The sequence below is a fragment of the Mustela lutreola genome, chromosome 6, assembly GCF_030435805.1.
Source record: "Mustela lutreola isolate mMusLut2 chromosome 6, mMusLut2.pri, whole genome shotgun sequence".
In the NCBI taxonomy this organism is placed as follows: Eukaryota; Metazoa; Chordata; class Mammalia; order Carnivora; family Mustelidae; genus Mustela; species Mustela lutreola.
The window spans coordinates 55,635,493-55,653,895 of record NC_081295.1 but is presented as its reverse complement, the minus strand read 5'-3'; the positions used below and the strand labels follow the sequence as shown (position 1 = coordinate 55,653,895).

The following is an 18,403-nucleotide window of genomic DNA, read 5'->3' as shown; positions in this document are numbered from 1 at the left end:
ATTTGGGGATTACCAGAGATTAGAGGATAAGAATTTTTAAAAATGAATCTTGTTTTATTGTCTATCGCTATTAGCTTCTTGCTTGGCTCTCTTTCAGTGAGTGACCTCCTGGTCTCTGACTTCTTGAACACTTTTTTCTTTTTTTATCCTTTGTTCCTTCCTTAGAGAAAGAAAGGCCAGTTATAATAGAAATGAGTCATCCAGTGGTATCCCGCCGCTACTCCCTACTGCTCCTTGTCTCTCCTTCTTGCATATACGTGTTGTCACACACAAGTATAATGTATACAGCTCAGACATTTTAACAGACGCCTCCACCCAGCCTGCCCCTAATGTAGTTGCCAACCCAACGCCTCACTTCCAGCCCCTGGAGAACAGATTGCCCGTTACATCACTCGAGCGTATTGTTCTCATTTCTCCCTATAGCATATGTTCCTTCTAGATGCTTTTTAGCTCATAGTTGGGGAGAGGCAAAACATATTCTGCATTTTAAGATTAGTATTATATATCCTTGACTTTTACAAGGATAGACACCCTAGGAACTGACGTTTAATAGATGTTAATGGAATTTATTTTTTACACACCCCACGTAAGAACATTTATCTTTTGAAATAAAATGCTATGAAACATTCCGTGGTACTAAGAAAATTTCAAAACACATTATTTTTCACTCTATATCCTTAAATCAAGCTACAGAGTTTGAGCAAAGTGGAAAAGCTGTTTCTTGATATTTAGAATTTAAAACATGAATATAATTATCATTAATTTATTACACTGAGAGTATCAATGGGCATTTTGCCAGTGTTATTACCAGCACAAAACAATTCTAAAGTGGTGCCTAAAAAGAAACTTTTTCCACAACCTACTTTTCCTTTGATTTTCATTAGGCAAGAAGTTCTTTCTGCAGTAAATAAATGAATAAATAAATAAATCTGGCTCCAAACATATTAAATAATAAACAGCATGATAAATGTTGCATAAATTTTTATGTAAGAAAAAAAAACCTCTAATAAAGCAATACCACTCAGAAGTACTTGTAAAATTATAGGTACTTGACAGTGCGTGTTGAGTAAATTAATTTGTTCTAAGGCTATGCCTAGGAGCATAATAGCCACTTGTTTTTATATGTACATTTTTGTCTGGATATGAAATATAGTTCAATTTTAGATTTTGGTTAATGTTATGATTCATAGAATTTAGATAATTAAAGATATTAGAAAATATCACCTTTGTAATCTTTCTAATTCATGAATGAATATATAAAAAACTATCTATTTATCCTTTACATATTTAAAATGCTGAAACCTCTCCAGTTCCAATTAATGAAGAAACCCCTTCTCTTTTTCCTTCAGTGACTGGCACTGGAATGCCAACCTAATAAACATTTGATGAGTAAATGGATGGTTTTGACAGAAGCCAGGCACTTACAGAAAAAAATGAGGTAATAGGGCAACCTTGCGGGGAACATATGAGGAAACAGATCCTGCTCTTGTCCTGGTTCTGTCATGGGCTAGCTGTGTGATCTTAGGTAAACAACTTGACCCTCTTGAGCCCTGATCTCTTCCGTGTAAATGTGTATGTCTGAGATAATCTTGAAGGGCCTCCTACTTTTCAAACCCTAGTTCAAAATCTTAAAATTAGCCAATCATTCTTGCCAGTTTGACCTTTGACTTTAGCCATAGGTAGAGACACATTTAGGCTATAAAACCTCAGCATTTGAAATCACATTAGTAGCCTCTAGAACTAACTCTGTTTAGGTTCACTGGGCTACGGCAAGCAGTAGAAAGACAGGAGCCTGGGTGGCTCTGTAGGTTAAGGGTTTGCCTTCAGCTCAGGTCATGATCTCGGGGTCTTGGGATCCAGTCCCACACTGGGCTTTCTACTCAGCAGGGAGTCTGCTTCTTTTTTTTTTCTGTGAGCTCCCTCTCTTTCTCAATAAACAAATAAAGTCTTGGGGAAAGAAAAAAGACAGAAGCCTGAGGGTTCACACATAAAAGATGTGAGCAAGTGTAGGAGACAATAGAAGTAGAAGGATATCTACAGAAAGCATCATAGTTCACAAGTCTCCAGATAGCAGGTTTTCTCTAGAGGTAACAGTAAGTTTTATTTATGTCTGATTAGCAACTGATTAATTTATAAAAGGTTTCCCTTCCGAAGAGAGCACTAGAATGCTTTATTTCCTAATTGGATGGTGACTTTACCTATAAATAAAAGAGAATCACTGCTGCTTATTGGGGAGATAGTTTGACATGGCAAGTTTGTTCTTGTCTCCGTCCTGATTTACTGTATGACCTTGGGCCAGTCATTTATCTTCCTCCAAACCAGTTTCACTAATTATAAAATGGAAATAAAAATACTTGCTGCCTTCACAGAGGATTAATGAGACAAGGTGAATGTCTAAGCTCCCTGGGGGAAAGGCTGTATATAAGTAAGCAGATAACGGCTAAGCAGAAGTGCAGGGCTTTCCACAAAACTTGGGAAAGGAAAAAGTCCACAATGATAAAACCCCGGAGCTTTAAGTTTCCTAGTCTACAAGAAAGGGGGCTCTCCTCTTAGAAATGGTCCAATTTTTCCTCCAGCATACCCTGGAGCCTGGGAAGGTCAGTTGCCAGGAGACAGGGGCTGAGTTTATTCCTCCAGAGTTCTAACCCTTTCTCCTTCGTGAACAGTGACCTCCTGGGAGGCAAATTAGTGTTATTCTTTCTCAATTTCTTCTTCTGTAAAATACCCGTTATAATACTTAGTCACAGACAAGGAGACGCAAGCATGGATGCCTGACATACAGTGAGTTCTAAATAATTATCTCCTAGGTCTTCAGCAGCATAAATTCAAACTGCTAAAATATTTTCCTCCTAAAAATCAAAGTCTCTGATGAAAGAGAGTTGGGGAATAAAGGTAGACGTGATGTAACATTTGTGATTTGAAAGGGGCTCAGGGAACTAATATAAAGCTTTGATTCAGTTCATTTATGCTGAATAAAACGTGTTTGGACAACGCCTTAAAATTCGCGTGTGCGACCGCAAGGGGGCACTGTGAGTCTGCTTTGGCGTTGGAGAGGCCACAGCAGCGCGGGGCCGAAAGGGCTGGACGCTTCTAGCATCCCAGCACCCTGGAGAAACACACCCCCTAGTTCGGGCTCCGGAAGGCGTGGCCTTGATGACCCAGCGCGGGGTGGGGGCTGACAGTTCTACGCTCGGGTCCCCCTCTGACTCCGCAACAGGTTTCTTCCTGGCAGGTTCTTCGTGGCGGTTAGCGTTCCTAATGTGGGATCCGCTAGTGCCTGAGCTTGGGAACCCAGACACCCTTCCTCTACCACCCCCAAACTGTGGGGAACATCTGGGGTGTGCCTCTGCGTCGGGTGTAGGCAAAAGAGTCAAAGCTGTCTTTTGGTTTTTTAAGAGATCTGTGTCCGTAAAGGGGTTAAGCTCTTCTGATTCAGGAAAAGAGGACCTCCTCTCCCTAAAACAAAACAAATCAAACAAACAAACAAAAAGCCAAAGCGCGGTTTTGGAAAGGACTCTGAAATCACCAGTTGTCCGTCTCCAAGGTCCGGGCCCCCGAATGGCACTCCCCACCGGGATTCCTTCAGGGACAGCGCCCAGTTTAGGTCCTGAAACACCTCAGGTGCGAAGTCGAATCGCCCTTCTGCGAAAAGAAGACAGTGAACTTGCCCCACCGAGTACCTGGACCAAAATGATCTTAGCCCCAGAGGTCAGATGATTAAGGAAATTAAGGCGATGCACTCTATCTGTTCCACCTGCCGCTCGGGTCCCCACGCCCAGGCGTTTGCCCAGGCAGCAGCAAGACAGGCGAATTGGGTTGATTCTGTTCCCTAGAGAGAAAGTGCCGCGGGCGGAGATGTCCGAGCGTCTCTAAAGCGAGGGGATGGTAGCGTGTCAATGTCCCCGCGATCCCGGGCAGGAGGAATGAGCTCTTCCCCCCAAGCTCCAGGACCGAGCGCCTGGAAGCGACCCTGGGGACAGCTGCCCGGGGAGCTCGGGCAGAATTCACTGTGGGCGGACCGGACTGGAAGCACAGTGGAAACTAGGGTCAAAGAACCTGGCAGATAGTACGGGGGTGGGGGAGCGGAATGCGCCTGCCTAGGGGAAAGTACGACCCATCCCAAACTTTCGCAGACTCGGGGGGCCGAGGAAGTGCGAGCCAGGTAGAAGCACCAGCTTCTTCCGCCGCCCCGCGCTCCCAGCTGCAGTGAGAAGGGGCGGCACGCAGCGCGGGCTGGACGCGGGCGGCCCCCTGGTCGCGCCCACCCGCCGGGCTAACGTGCCACCGCGCGGGGCTCTGGGCTGGCGTCCACGGAAGAAACCAGACCGCTCCCGCCTGCGCGCCGGCTCCGAGGAAGGGGCGTGTAGCTCGGCTTGGGCGAGGAGGAGGGAAACTTGGCCTCGCAGCCTCGCCCGACGAGGTCGGGCGGCGGGGACCTGCCCTTGGGCGGCGGGCTAGCCCGCCGGCTGAAGTCGGGGAGGCTCGAGAAGAAGTGAGCGCAGAGCCGTCCACGAGCTAGAGAAATCGGCTTAAAAAGAAATGTACAAAGCGATCCAAGGCCGCTGCGGGAGTCCGGCAGCTTAGAAGCCACCCCCCGCGCACCAGGAGGACTGCAGCGACTCGCCCTCCCGAAGACGAGGCGCTCCTGGGCGGCCGCGGGTCTGCGCGGAGGAGCCGCCTCCCCAGCGTGGGGCGCGCATTCAGACGCCGGCGGCGGCCAGAAGCCGAGATGCGGCGCGGGGCTCCCGGCCGGTCCCGGGCCAGCAAAGTCGGGGGCGGCCCCGCGCGCCGCTGACCCCGCGCGAGTCCGAGGGCTGTGCCGGCCCCGCCCGCCTCCGCCCCCTCCCGCGCCCGCCGCGCGCCCCTCCCCGCGGCGGCAGCGGCGGCGGCGGCGCATCCAGGGGCGGCGCGGAGCGGCTCGCCCAGCCGCCAGAGCCTGCGAGCTCCAGGCTGCTTGGGGAATTCACTTTGCCGCTTGGACGCTTCTCCATCCTAGGGCTTCTCCTGGTGGCTCTCCGGTTTCGACGCTCCCCTTTTCCTTTGGACGGAAAACTTCGCTGCTGTTTCTTTTTCCCCTTGGAGGACAGGATTAAAAGTTCCCAGAACTGGTGCCGCCCGTGCCGCTCGGGCGCTGGAACAGCTCTTGTCCGTGGGGTTCCAGGGCCACCATGTGCACCAACATAGTTTACGAGTGGCTGAAAGCACTGCAGCTCCCGCAGTACGCCGAGTCCTTCGTGGATAACGGCTACGATGATCTGGAGGTGTGCAAGCAGATCGGGGACCCGGACCTGGACGCCATCGGGGTGCTGGCGCCCGCGCACCGCCGCCGCATCCTGGAGGCCGTGCGCCGGCTGCGGGAGCAGGACGCCGCCGCCGCCGGCCTCTACTTCACGCTGGAGCCGCAGCCGCCGCCCGCTGTCGCCGTCCCCACCGGCCGCCGGGGGGAGCCGTGCGGCGGCCCGACCCCGGGCCCCCGCGGGGACCCCCGCGGCCAGACGGCCGCCCCCCGCAGCAGGGAGCTGGTGAGCTACCCCAAACTGAAGCTGAAGATCATGATCAGGGATAAGCTCGTCCGCGACGGCATCCACCTGAGCAAGCCCCCGTACTCCCGCAAGGTAAGGAGGCGCCGCCCGGACTGCGCGGGGCGCGCGGCGGGAGGGGACACGGCCCAGCCGCTGCAGCCCATTCCAGGTGACGACGGGGAGGCAAGGATGCTTGGGGTACTTGGGATCTTGTCTCTTTCTGTGTTCGCTCTTTATGCTTTCTTTCCTGGTGTCACCAGCGGCTGGTAAGGCAAGATCCCAGGAGTCAGTTCTAAACTAGGACCAAGACTCCGGTTCATGTCTGGTGCTCTACTGTGGAGAACTGGACGAGCGGCCCTACTCCAGGAGCAAAGGGCAACTCCGGATCCCGCCCCCCACCCCCCGCCTCCCCCGTAGTAGTGCTTAGGTCTGAAGAGTACTGGAACGGTTAGCACTACAGGCGTTCCCTTTTTGAGAAACTTCCAAAGGGAAATTGGCCAAGTCTTAAAAGTGGGAAATCAGACCCTGTCGTTATCAGTTCCATACAGTCGAATGCCTAAACTGCTGCAAATTTGAAAAGTGAACCACTGACATGGACATTCTGGGGGAAGAGTTAAGTGTCAGTCCACTTGGGGTAGTTTCTTCAACTTAAGTACAGGGAGGGAATCCGTGCTAAGGACATTGGACATAATGGGGCCAGTGAGGAGGTACTGCTGAGCTCTTTGCTGGGTCACCAGTTTAATTTACTATTAATCTAGATGAGCTGAAGAAGGCACAACTCTTAGTTCTAGAAAGTCTGAGTGGACTTCCCTTTGGGAGGAGAGAGCACAGCCCAAGGAAGTGAGATTTTTCTGTGGCCAGTGAGGAATCCCTGGGGAGGAATCACAGGGAAAGAACTGGGAGTTTATGGAAGCTACTGAAATATGGACTTAGGCGTAGAATAATTAAGTAACAGAAAGTCTTATTTTCATACAAGAGCTGTCCCTCCAGATAAGTGTGTAGGCTTCTGGAGTCATCCAAGTAGAGGGTCCTGCCTTGAAAGGGAGAACTAGGTAGCACAGGTAATCCCCAAGCCTGCTTGGGGTTTCCCAGGCAAAGCTGCCCCTCAGCTGGAAATCATATAGAGAAGCCCAGAGGGAAAAGGTGGGGAAGAAGCTACAGCTGGGGGCGGGGGAGGGGGAAGAACAGCTGTGAACACAGCACCTGAACAGGAAAATTCGGATTATCGAAATGTTTTGTGTTCATCTTAGTCCTCTGAGTTGCTTTATATTCTTAATTCATGGTCAGAACGTCTGGATTTAAGGAAGGGCAAGTGGAAACTTTCTAAAAAGTGGTTAAGGTAGATATGAATGAAGGGTTTAATATTGTCCATACGTTATCTTGCAAGAAAGGTAAGCACTTCAGATACCATGCTCGGGAGTATAAATTTGTTTTTATAAAAATAAATAGGGCAGGTCTGAAGGACAGTTTGCCTCAAGTTAAACACATATTTCAGTTACCCACTCTGTGTTACTGATGTGTGGCCCAAACGGGAAGACAGAGGAAAGCACACTTTTCCCAAGCAGGCAGCGTTAGTTACGTCTGGTGTGGATAGGCGGGCTGGATCATTCGTATAAGGCTCATTCCTGGAGATAGCAGGTCAGAGGAGTTCAGCCCAGTCACAGTCTTGTGATTTGCTTCCCAGGAAGTGAATTGGGTGTGAGCTGAGAAAATGTGAGCACGTGGGCACACAGCAAGGGCGCAGGTCGATGTCTGGACAGAAGGGGCTATAGAGAGTAAGGTGTGTCCCTAGGGCTTGCTTATTTTTCAGGACCAGAGCTGTGATCGGGCAAGGAGGCAGAGCAGAGGGTAGGCTGGGAGCGGAGAGTGGTGTTCAGGAAGTATCACCTTTTGGTTCTGATACTTAAAAACACAGGCATGGATAGCAAACTTCAGAAGCTGAGAAAGATTCTTGTACGGACATGAAATGTGTGGGTGTAGGCTTCGGACTGTACCCGACTGCCTAGATCAGTGTGTGATATGGTAGTGCGTTTGAGCAAGTGTGATTTACACAAGAAGATTTCACCTTGTGTCGTAATACTGTTTTCTTTCTGTGTAAATGATTACTTCAGTCAACTTCTATATGAATCCTAGAACAATATTCGATAATAAAGATACACCTAATTCACTTCCTGTACACACTTAATTCTGGGTCTTGAACAGATGAAAGAATAGAGTGAGGGCAGAAGTAGTTTCATACCTCCATTGGTATTCTGCCCGTGAATAAAAAAAAAAAAAAAAAAGATGGCAAATTAAATTGTAAAAAAAAGAAAAACAAAGTTCTATTCCTGTAGTTTTCTATACCTGCTATAAGAAAAACCCAATATGTTTCAAGAAAAACAGAGAATAGGAACTGAAATACAAGTACTGTATCCCAAACTGAGGGTTCGGTTGTACAGCGCCAGACCACATTGGTCATTCTGAATTTGTTGCTTATGTGTGCATTGCCTCTAAAGTTTCAGGTTTTAAATTATTTGAGAATTGTCTTCTGATGCAGCTTGTTTCTGTGTAGATAGTGCCAGGACTTTTCTTTAAAATGTGATCCACATTATATATCTCTGGGTTGCTTGGCTCTGTCATGATCGGAATGTGTAGCTGTTCATTATGTGCATTTAGGATTCTGCTTACTTGAGCGAGCCTCACTTCGCCTTTATATTCATTTGAATCATCAGTCCCTGTGGTGTGTGTGGCTATTGGATGGCTTGAAAGTGGGTTTATACCCTGGATGGTCAAGGCAGGAATAGCAAATCTTTATAGAGGAGAGTAAATTGAGGAGTTTTCCTAAGAATGACCAGAAAGGGCTTTAGGACTATAGAATTTGCTTCAGGAAGAGTTAAGGTTTGGGCTGTTGTGCTGCTGGCCTGACCTCATGTTACCAGGTGCCGCCACTGTCCCCTCTTAGGTGAGTTGCAATGTAAGTAAAAGGTAAGTTTCTCTTTGTTTTCCAAAGACAGTAATTAAAATCTAAGTTCAAAGTAAGTACTCCTTTGTTTTTCCAAAGAAAGTAATTAAAATGTAAGTTCAAAGTAAGTTCCCCTTTGTTTTCCAAAGCAAGTCTGCAGCTTTGGAAAAGCAGGAGCCTGGAAAGAACTCTGCTTGAAATAAAAAAGCAGTAGACAAGTCCCTTTTCTATCCTGTGTATAGCTTCTGTGACTGCTGTGATTGCTGCCTTAGTAGGATGGGGATATGTTTTCATAGGGTAGGAATTAGATAGAGCTCTGTGCATATGATCTCAGTTCTTCACCAGGCTTCCCTCAAGGCTCTAGGATGCAGTGCTTGGCAGGATGCAGAAGCCCCGCCCTCACAGAACTTGGGGTGTAGCAGGGAAGACCTACAGTGGAATGAGCAGTCATGCTAAAGTGTGATGATTACTTCTGTGGGGAGTGCATGATGCTGTGGGCAGGTGCATCTAACTTCATTTACAGTGAGGTGGGTCGGAGCAGGCTTTCCAGAACTGGCATTTAGTCAGAGAACCGAAGGTTAGTAAAGTGTGGCCCTAGAAAGAGCAGGGTTCTAAGACAGAACAGTATGTGCAAAGGCCAGGAAGGCAGGGAATTGAGTGGGCAACAGGAATTGAAGGGAACTCAGTCTGCCTGGACCAAGAATGCTTGGAGGGAAAGGCAAGAGTTGGAAAGACACTCAGTGGCTGGTCCTGGATGGCCTTGACCTCCTGTTTAGGAATTTGGAGTGTATCTTGAGAGGGAGCTGTTGGTGGATCCTAAGCAGAGGCAGGGTGAACAGTTAGGTTTTGGAGAGTCCAGGGAGATTTACAGGTGGCCTGGACTGGGGGAGTGAGTCGGGGAGGAGCAGTGGAGGTAATTGAGAGGTGGAATGGACAGAACTTGATGACGGTTTGGATGCTAGGGCTGTGAGGGGAAAGCTTGGGGGTGACATGCAGATTTCTGCCTTAGGATTGCAATGCTATTCCCTGACGAGGTAGAGGACCCGAAAGAAGATCACATTTGGGGAGAAAGATGTTGCCTCCGGACTATGTTCACTCTCTTAGAAATCCACTTATGTTCCACCTGTTTGTCCTCCCCGGAACGCCTAGCAACCACTGATCTTTCTCCTGTTCTGACAGTTTTGTCTTTCCTGGAACATCCACGGTTGGAAGCATACAGTATGTAGTTCTTTCCCCTGGTAATATGCACTTACTGGTCCTGCGTGTCTCCTTCTGGCTCAGCGGCTCATTTCTCTGAGTCTGAATAGCCTCCCATTCTCTGGATGTACCATGACAACCTTCTAATGAAGTCTGGCTGAGAATACGGACCTAAGACTAAGACTAAGTCAAGAGAAGGGTTTTGCGGAGTTACTTTTTTGAAGGATGAGAGGAGCTCAACACTCCTCTTTGAGTGTTGGTGACAGAGAGCCAGAGACAGGGAGATGTCCCACAGGCCAAGGTCTTAGAGGAGGTGGGAGGGAGTCGCGCCCAAAGCACTAGAAGGAGGTGGATTTGCTTCTAGGCAAGGCGGATTTGCTTATATTAGGAAGGAGCAGAGGAAGGATGGCTGAGGTGGGGTGACATTGAGGAGCACTGGTGTGTCTCTCTGACTTTCTGATACCAGTGAGGGGGGAGGTGGAGGGATTAGAGGTGTATGGAGAAGGTTGTGTTCATATACAAATATTGGCTGCTATGATCTGGTACGTGTGGCTATGTTTAAGCATAAACATGGAGCAGTAGTGCTTCTAGGATATACGTAAGCCCATGTATATAGACGGTGTCCTTGTCGTTCTGGTGTACAGGGTGCAGGCGGCAGGCTACGTGTGAGGCTGTATCAAGCCCTGGGCCGTGTGGCAGTGCCGGGCAACGCGGTGAGGTAGGTGGGAATACTGCGGGGCTCTAAAGGCGTTCTGTTTACTAGCAGACTTGGAAAAGCAGAAAGCAGGTCTTCGGGCAGATAGCGGATGGGGCAGGCTTCTCCACTTCTTCACATGAAACGTATCTCTTTGGCATGCCTTACCCGTTAACACTGTTTGAGTTAGTATAACCTTATTTAATAATGCCGTAAGAGCGTTAGGCTTCATTCCCACCTCCGCATGAATCTAACTACATAACAGGACTCCCGTGGTAATAGGTCTGTTAATGGGTGTTTGGGGAACAGGACCCAGGATGAAGGAATATGGAGACAGAGGTGGCACGAGGGCTTCTGTGTCTGTGCCAAGGTGAGGATATAGAAATGTGTAGAAAGACAGAAGCTGGGGAAGAAAACTTTGGAGTTTTGCCTTGGGTCCTAGCAGAGCTGAAATGACAAAAAATATTCCTCCCCCAGAATTCCTCTGCCTTCATGATGTTGTCGGGGACAGATGGGAAGCTGGAAAAATTCAGTTCTCCCAACTCAAATCAATATCCTCAAGTATCCTCAGCCTGGGCAAATGAAGATCCTTCTAGGCTTTTGTGGTTCTTAGTCCCTCATTGGAACATGGTGAAAAGGAAGGGCCCGGAAGGAGGCGGCTTTCCTCACGCTGTTTGTAGTTGACTTTTTGGAGAGTTTCTAACATTCGGACTCTAAGCCATCCGTCTGCCTGTCTGCAACCCTCAGGAATGCCGAGCACCCTGTTCCCATGTTGGTTCAAGGTCCCCAGAGTCCCCAGGTGAAATTGGAAACCAGCCCCTGTCCACAGAGAGAGACCAGAGAGAAAGGCAGACCAGGCCGGGTCGGCAGCTGGCAGGTTTGATAAACAAGGAACTGACGTGAGAGGCTTGTCTGGGGCAGATGCACCGTGAGGAGCTCTCTGGAGGTCCTGGACCTGCCAGCCAGAATCTTATTTATTTATTTATTTATTTATTTTTGATCTTGCTGATCTTTTTTTTTTTTTTTAATTGTGTTATGTTAGTCATTGTACAGTACATCATTAATTTTTGATGTAGTGTTTCACAATTCAGTGTTTGCCTGTAACACCCAGTGCTCCGTGCAATCCATGCCCTCCTTAATACCCATCACTGGGCTCACCTGTACCCCCACACTCCTCCCCTCTAAAACCCACAGTTTGTTTCCTGGAGTCCACAGTCTCATGGTTCATCTCCCACTCTGATGTCCACCCCCTTCATTTTTCCCTTCCTTCTACTAATGTCCTCCATGCTATTCCTTATGTTCCACAAATAAATGAAACCATGTGGTAACTGACTTTCTCTGCTTGACTTATTTCACTCAGCATAATCTCCTCCAGTCCCATCCATGTTGATGCAAAAGTTGGGTATTCATCCTTTTTGATGGCTGAGTAATATTCCATTACATATAGGGACCACATCTTCTTTATCCATTCATCTGTTGAAAGGCATCTCAACTTTTTCCACAGTTTGGCCATTGTGGATATTGCCTCTATGAACATTGGGGTACATATGGCCCTTCTTTTCTTTGGGGTAAATACCCAGTAGTGCAATTACCAGCTCATAGGGCAGCTCTATTTTTAACTATTTGAGGAACCTCCACATTGTTTTCCAAAGTGACTGCACCAACTTGCATTCCCACCAACAGTGTAAGAGGGTTCCCCTTTCTCCACAACTTCTCCTAACATTTGTTGTTTCTTGCCTTGTCAATTTTTTGCCATTCTAACTGGTGAAAGTGGTATCTCAGTGTGGTTTTGGTTTGTATTTCCCTGATGACTAGTGAAGTTGAACATTTTTTTGTATGTCTGTTAGCCATTTGTATGTCTCCTTTGGAGAAGTGTCTGTTCATGTCTTTGGCCCATTTTTTGACGTGATTTTCTGTTTTGTGTGTGTTGGGTTTGAGGAGTTTTTTTTATAGACCTTGGATATCAGCCCTTTGTCTGTGGTGTCATTTTTGAATATCTTCTCCTTCTGTGGGTTGCCTCTTTGTTTGGTTGACTATTTCCTTTGCTGTGCAGAAGCTTTTGATCTTAATGAAGTCCCAAAAGTTCATTTTCACTTATGCTTCCCCTGCTCTCGAGCCGTATCTTGAAAGTAGTTGCTGTGGCCTCCAGAATCTTAAAGGTCTCTAGAGAGGGTTTAACCGGGTATAGTCCCGTATGTCATTCAGATGATCTCAGTACCGCATTATGCTCTCAAAGCTGTGTTCTTGAAGTGCCTCTCAGCATGGGAACAGTGGGAGTAATACTCATTCTAAAGATGAGGAGGAGGTGAGGAGACTCCGATGGCTGGGGTCCAGCTCTTGGGTCCACTTGTGGTCATGTTCCCTCACTGACCTTCCTCAACAGGTAGGCCCTGGGTTATCACAGTGAACTGGGCCAACAAATGAGACAGATGAACTGGACAGACATGGTTCTTTCTTATAGCTATGGATGTACTTGTGGGGGGCCTAACCCAGTATCTGATGTGTGGGAAGAGTGCCATATAAAAGTTGAATGTGGGACATGAAGGCGATCTGGCTGCAACATGTCACCCCATTGATCTCCAGGGTTGGTTTGACTGCTCTGGATGGCTGGATGGGTGTCCTCTTTCCCCTCACTGCTCTGCAGGCCTCCCTCCTAAAGCCGCCAGCACTTGGCCAAGAGAACTATCTTCCTTGATATAGGGGGACCGTTCTTTGATCAAGGGTATACAAAATGTTGCGTTCCCCTGATACAACCTCCAAACAAGCTCTCAAGGTCCATTTGTAGGTGAACATAGGGTAGTTCAAGCTCCTAAGATGCCAAACGCATCCAGATGAGGCCCTGTGCAAGGCAGACTGCCCTTGGAAACAAACAAAATGGTTGAATGTTGTTTCTATAAATGCCGAGGGTGGTGAATTTTGCATTTGTGTTTGTTGTAAGTGTTTAAAAAAAAGACCAACTTCCATCAAAACTTGAAGATTATCAGTGATGAAATTTAAAATCAAAGTATGTTTATTCATTAAGTATTTTCGAAGAACTGGGAATGAAAATGCTAGTTGGGCAGGTTATTTAAAAAGCAAACTTCTGAGGGCACATGGATGGCTCAATCAGTTAAGCGGCTGCTTTCAGTCCAGGTCATGGTCCCACAGTCCTGGGATGGAGGCCCGAGTAGGGTTCTCTGCTCAGCAGGGAATCTGTTCCTCCCTCCTGCTCAAGTTTGCTCTCTCTCCCTCCCCCTTTCTCTCTGTCAAATAAATAACTAAGTAAAATCTTAAAGGGGGCGGGGGGAAGCAGACTTCTGAAGCAGGGCCATGACTGCAGAATTTAAGAAGGTGCTCATCATCAGGGCGTGCAAGTCTGGACCCTGCTTGTGGGCCTGCTGCCCTTAAGGAAATAAATCTGTCATTGTGAAATACCAGGTATTTGCGGGCATTGCCGGCAGCCCTCCAATCACATGCGGGCAGTCACCTCCCATGCTTCAGACCCCTCTGCAGCAGCAGTGGGCTGTGGGCCCAAACGTGCCAAGCTCCCCCACGGGCCCGCATGCTTTCGGTGCATTATGGCCGCTCGGGGAGCTCCTCCAGGTGGGAGAGCTCTGTACATCGGACAGGTCCTCTCTGCCGACACTGTGCTGCGGTGGTGAAGAGCCCAGGCTCCAGAACAGACTGTGGGGTCCGGTCCCAGCTCTGCTTCGTGCTCGGGCACTTGAGCCCCTCTGCAGAAAGCGGACAATGCTAGGGACTGCTTTAGTAGGGCCTTATGGGAGTGAGATGAACTGAGGACTTGCCAGGCTATAATTTGTATCAGATCCCGGGGGTTGCTGTCATCAAGTACCACAAAGTAGGTCTATAGAACAACAGAAACATATTCTCTCACAGTTCTGGAGGCTACAAATTCAAAGCCAAGGTTTGGTAGAATCTTGCTCCAAAATCCCAAGGGTCTGTGCTGCGATTTACTTATAGGGGCCACCAAAACCTGCAAAGGCCATCTCTGTATCTGCAACTGCCACTTCAAGCACCCCGGGGTCTGCTGGGGCAGATGGTCCAGGATGTGGCAGCACGGCTGTTACTAGAGCCTTCTCTGGTTCCAGCCGCACTCAAAGCCAGCAGCTTTCCTAGTGTCTCAGTCAGTGGGCTGCAGTAGTGCATCCCAATGAGGGATAGGGTGCCTACAAAGTCCAAAGAGGCGCGTTTAGGCCTTGTGCCTCATTTTTGGTTTTGGGGGTTGGGCAGATGCAACAACTTATCCTCACTTAAGAAAGGATATCTCAGTATGCCCCCCGCCAAGGGCCTCTGAAAGTTTCATCCAGGTAGGAGGCCCCTCAATTTGTGTCAGACGTCTCAACTTCTGACATGCAAATCTTACAATTAATTCTAGAGTAGTGGCGACTTCTTGTTGCCAGGTCAAAGCAGCATACTGTCGTCAATGTAATGGACCAGTGGAAGGGAAAGGTGACCAAGAACCCTGCGAACTAAATTGTGGCATAGGCTGGAGACTTTATACACCCGCTGGAGGTAGGACAGAGAAGGTAGACTGCTGGCCTTGCTTGGTACGTACTGAGATACTGAGAAAGTAGCAGGTTACTGGCCGGATGCGTAACCTGGCTCATGGTAAGTGCTCACCCGAGTTAGCTTCTGTACACCAGATGTAACCTTGCTCAGGTGGTTTAGCTTCCATCCTAGTGGTCTTACATCAGCTGTGTATAGAAAATCCATTGGCTCAGGTTTCATTCCTGATGATAGGTGTGTTTGATAATTAATCAGGACAGATTTTTTTTTTAAGATTTTACTTATTTATTTGACAGAGAGAGAGAGAGCACACAAGCAGGGGGAGTGGCAGAGGGAGAGGGAGAAGCAGGCCCCTTGCTGAGCAGGGAACCCGATGCGGAGCTCAATCCCAGGGTCCTGGGATCATGACTGAGCCGAAAGCAGATGCTTAACCGACTGAGTCTAAACCCAGGTACCCTAGTCAGTGGCAGATTTTTTTTTTCCAGTGGCAGATTTTTATTACAAATGATGCCTAGTCATTTATTGCCTGAGGATACAATAATAAAAATAATTTTTTTTAAATAAAAAATAAATAAAAATATACACATTTCAGAATTTAGACATTCAAAATTAGATTATAATCTCCAAATCAGTCACCTGGTAGAACACAAGATTTCCGTTACTCAAAACCTTTCTGAAGGTCTAGTGCCTGTAGAGCACTTTTTAGAACATGGTTGGTGGGTGCAAGCCTTCATTCTTCTGAGGAGGATCTGGTTTGGGGTACACACCTAAAGTGCTTTGGAATCAAATCTGAGAGTTGTGTCAATAAAATATGGAATGGAAGACAGAATCTGAAAAAAATGAATTTTTTTTTTGGTATGACTTCTAAAGTGGTTTTAAATTTTCTGATATTTATAATTCTTTTCCTACTTTTGAATTCTTAAAAATATGCTCTTACTGTGTATCCATGTCATAAGTACGGAATACCTCAACAAAATACAAGTCAATTCCCTACATATCTGCGAAGAGCAAGACATTAGTTATGGACTCTCCCAACAGATAATTAGTGTAAAGATGATTATGGTCCTATAGGGGAGAAGTTAAGTAAACTGTGCATAGACATGAGTAAACTGCAGCACTCTCTCAGTTAATCTCCATTTGGGTAGTCTCTTGGTGTTCTTACAGCTTTTCCTTTGCTTGTCCTGCTGCTTTTTATTTATTTATTTATTTATTTATTTAAGTTTTTTTGTTTTTTAAAGATTTTATTTATTTATTTGACAGAGATCACAGTAGGCAGAGAGGCAGGCAGAGAGAGAGGGGGAAGCAGGCTCCCTGCTGAGCAGAGAGCCGGATGCGGGGCTGGATCCCGGGACGCTGGGATCATGACCTGAGCTGAAGGCAGAGGCTTTAGCCCACTGAGCCACCCAGGTGCGCCAGTCCTGCTGTTTTTAGAAAGCTTTTCTGTACCCTGTCATCTCAAGTCTTAACAGAAGTCAGAGTTCTCATTTCCCCTCTCACTCTTGCATGCAAAAAAAGATGCTTAAGGCAGGGATACCAGGGTTAAGAATGTCCTCCTGGGCACGCCTGGGTGTCTCTGTCGGTTAAGCATCTGCCTTCGGCTCAGGTCATGATCCCGGGGTCCTGGAATGGAGTCGCACATCGGGTTCCAAGCTCAGGAGGAGTTTGCTTCTCCCTCTGCCTTCCGTACCCCCTGCTTATGCTCTCTCTCTCTGACAAATAAATAAATAAAATCATTAAAAAAAAAAAAGAAAGAAAGAAAGCCCTCATGAACCTTATATGTGATCTTAGGCTGTCGCCTAAGGTATACTATGACAAAGAAAGAAGAGTTAAGTTTTAAAAATGTCATTCTTTTTAGATTTTTTAGAATGCTCAGATTTCAGTTCACTAGAAGTTTGTTCTGAAATGAATTTTCTTGAAAGTAAGGTAAGTCAAATGATGTAGACTTGACCCGGGCTGGTCGTCGAAATAGAGAAGGGTATCCTAAGGTATGTGGAAGAACATTGCCTATAGTAAGGGAAAATTCCCCAAGAACCGTGATAGGAATAGCCCCTCGAGGTTATGGCCTGTTAGAGTTAGAGGCAGCATTGAGCCCTTGGCTTATTATTGCTACTCTCTGAATTTGAGTTGATGGTTTTTTAACAGTTATTTTCTAAGTTTTATGAAAAAAATGGTATTTCAGATCAACTGCCGATTCAGACTTGGGAGGCCTGAGAAGAGTAAGGAGGAAATTCTCCTTTTCAGTCAATGCAAAAACTATTAAGGGTAAATAATTGTGGATCATGCCAAAAGGCATTAAGGATACAATCTGTCTTACATAGAGACTAAGTGACATCTAATAGTTTAAAGAGATTTCATTACTGCTGCTAATTGAAATAAATGGTCTGATGAGTTCCAAAAACCTTACTGTTAGGTTTCCATAAAGTTATAAATGCAAACAGAATAAGACCTACTTCATTTGAAACATGTCTGAAAGACAAGGAAAACAACTGATATGCATTTTTTGTTTACCCAAATCATAACAAACAGTAATTCCAAGTTTTAAGATGTTTTCCCTAGAACTCCCAGAACTCTATAATAAGACTAGAAGGATACCTACTGTATTTGACACAGAGTGTATAATTTTAATACCCACCCCTAGAGACAAAATTATTTTAAGTAGTGGCCATGAGATAAAATAAAACAAATACTTTATTTCTTCTTTAGTTTTAAAGCAATTGACAATTAAAATAAGGAGTACATTTTGATTTTAAAGTATTCGAACCTTACAGTAAACGTATTATCTATGACATAACATTTGCACTTAACCAAACTAAAGTATTATACTTGATAGTTCATGCTGTCTCACTGTTTTTGAATTTTCAACACAAATTAAAAACTCGAATGGCCGCAAAAGAATAATAAAATTGAAGTCCTTCAAATTTTGTTTCTTTGTTTTTTGCAAAGCATGGTTCTTTTCATTGTTGATTTCAAACTTACCATTTACTTTGGGGATATATAATTGTACTATAAGAAAGATTTGACAATTTTCACAAACATATTCTAGGAAAGGACTCTTGTAAACCAAGTCTGTGGGTTGGTGCCAACTGTGTAACCAAGAGTTCTCTGAACTAACTCTCATGCAAAACATAGCGCTTATTAAAAGGACAGGTAAGGGGTGCCTGGGTGGCTCAGTTGGTTAATTGTCTGCCTTTGGCTCAGGTCATGATCCCAGGGTCCTGGGATCGAGCCCCGCATCGAGCTCTCTGCTCGGCAGGGAGCCTGCTCCCCCACCACCACCCTGCCTGAGCCTGTCTCTCTGCCTACTAGTGATCTCTGTCAAATAAATAAATAAAATCTTTAAAAAAAAGTAAAAATAAAAATAAAAGGACAGGTAATAACAAGATGCTAATTAGAAGTGAATGCACATACCATTAAAACTCAGCAGTAAGGAACTGCAGCATTTACAGTTTTGACCAAAGATTTTTTAGGGAGCAGTGTTTACCACTCATATTGTTTAGAATTGTCTGGAGGGCATGTTTATAATTAAAAGATTTATTTTGTTTT

General features: G+C 46.4%; 1 protein-coding gene across 1 annotated transcript in view; it reads left to right on the top strand.

Moving 5' to 3' along the window:
- Positions 1-4,202: 4,202 nt before the first annotated feature.
- The window catches only part of SAMD5 (sterile alpha motif domain containing 5), a 52,775-nt gene continuing 38,574 nt past the window's right edge, over positions 4,203-18,403 (top strand). The window contains exon 1 of the mRNA XM_059177305.1: positions 4,203-5,615. Within this exon, the coding sequence (XP_059033288.1) occupies positions 5,169-5,615 (447 nt within the window). The 5' untranslated portion in view covers positions 4,203-5,168. The remainder of the gene's footprint in view (positions 5,616-18,403) is intronic.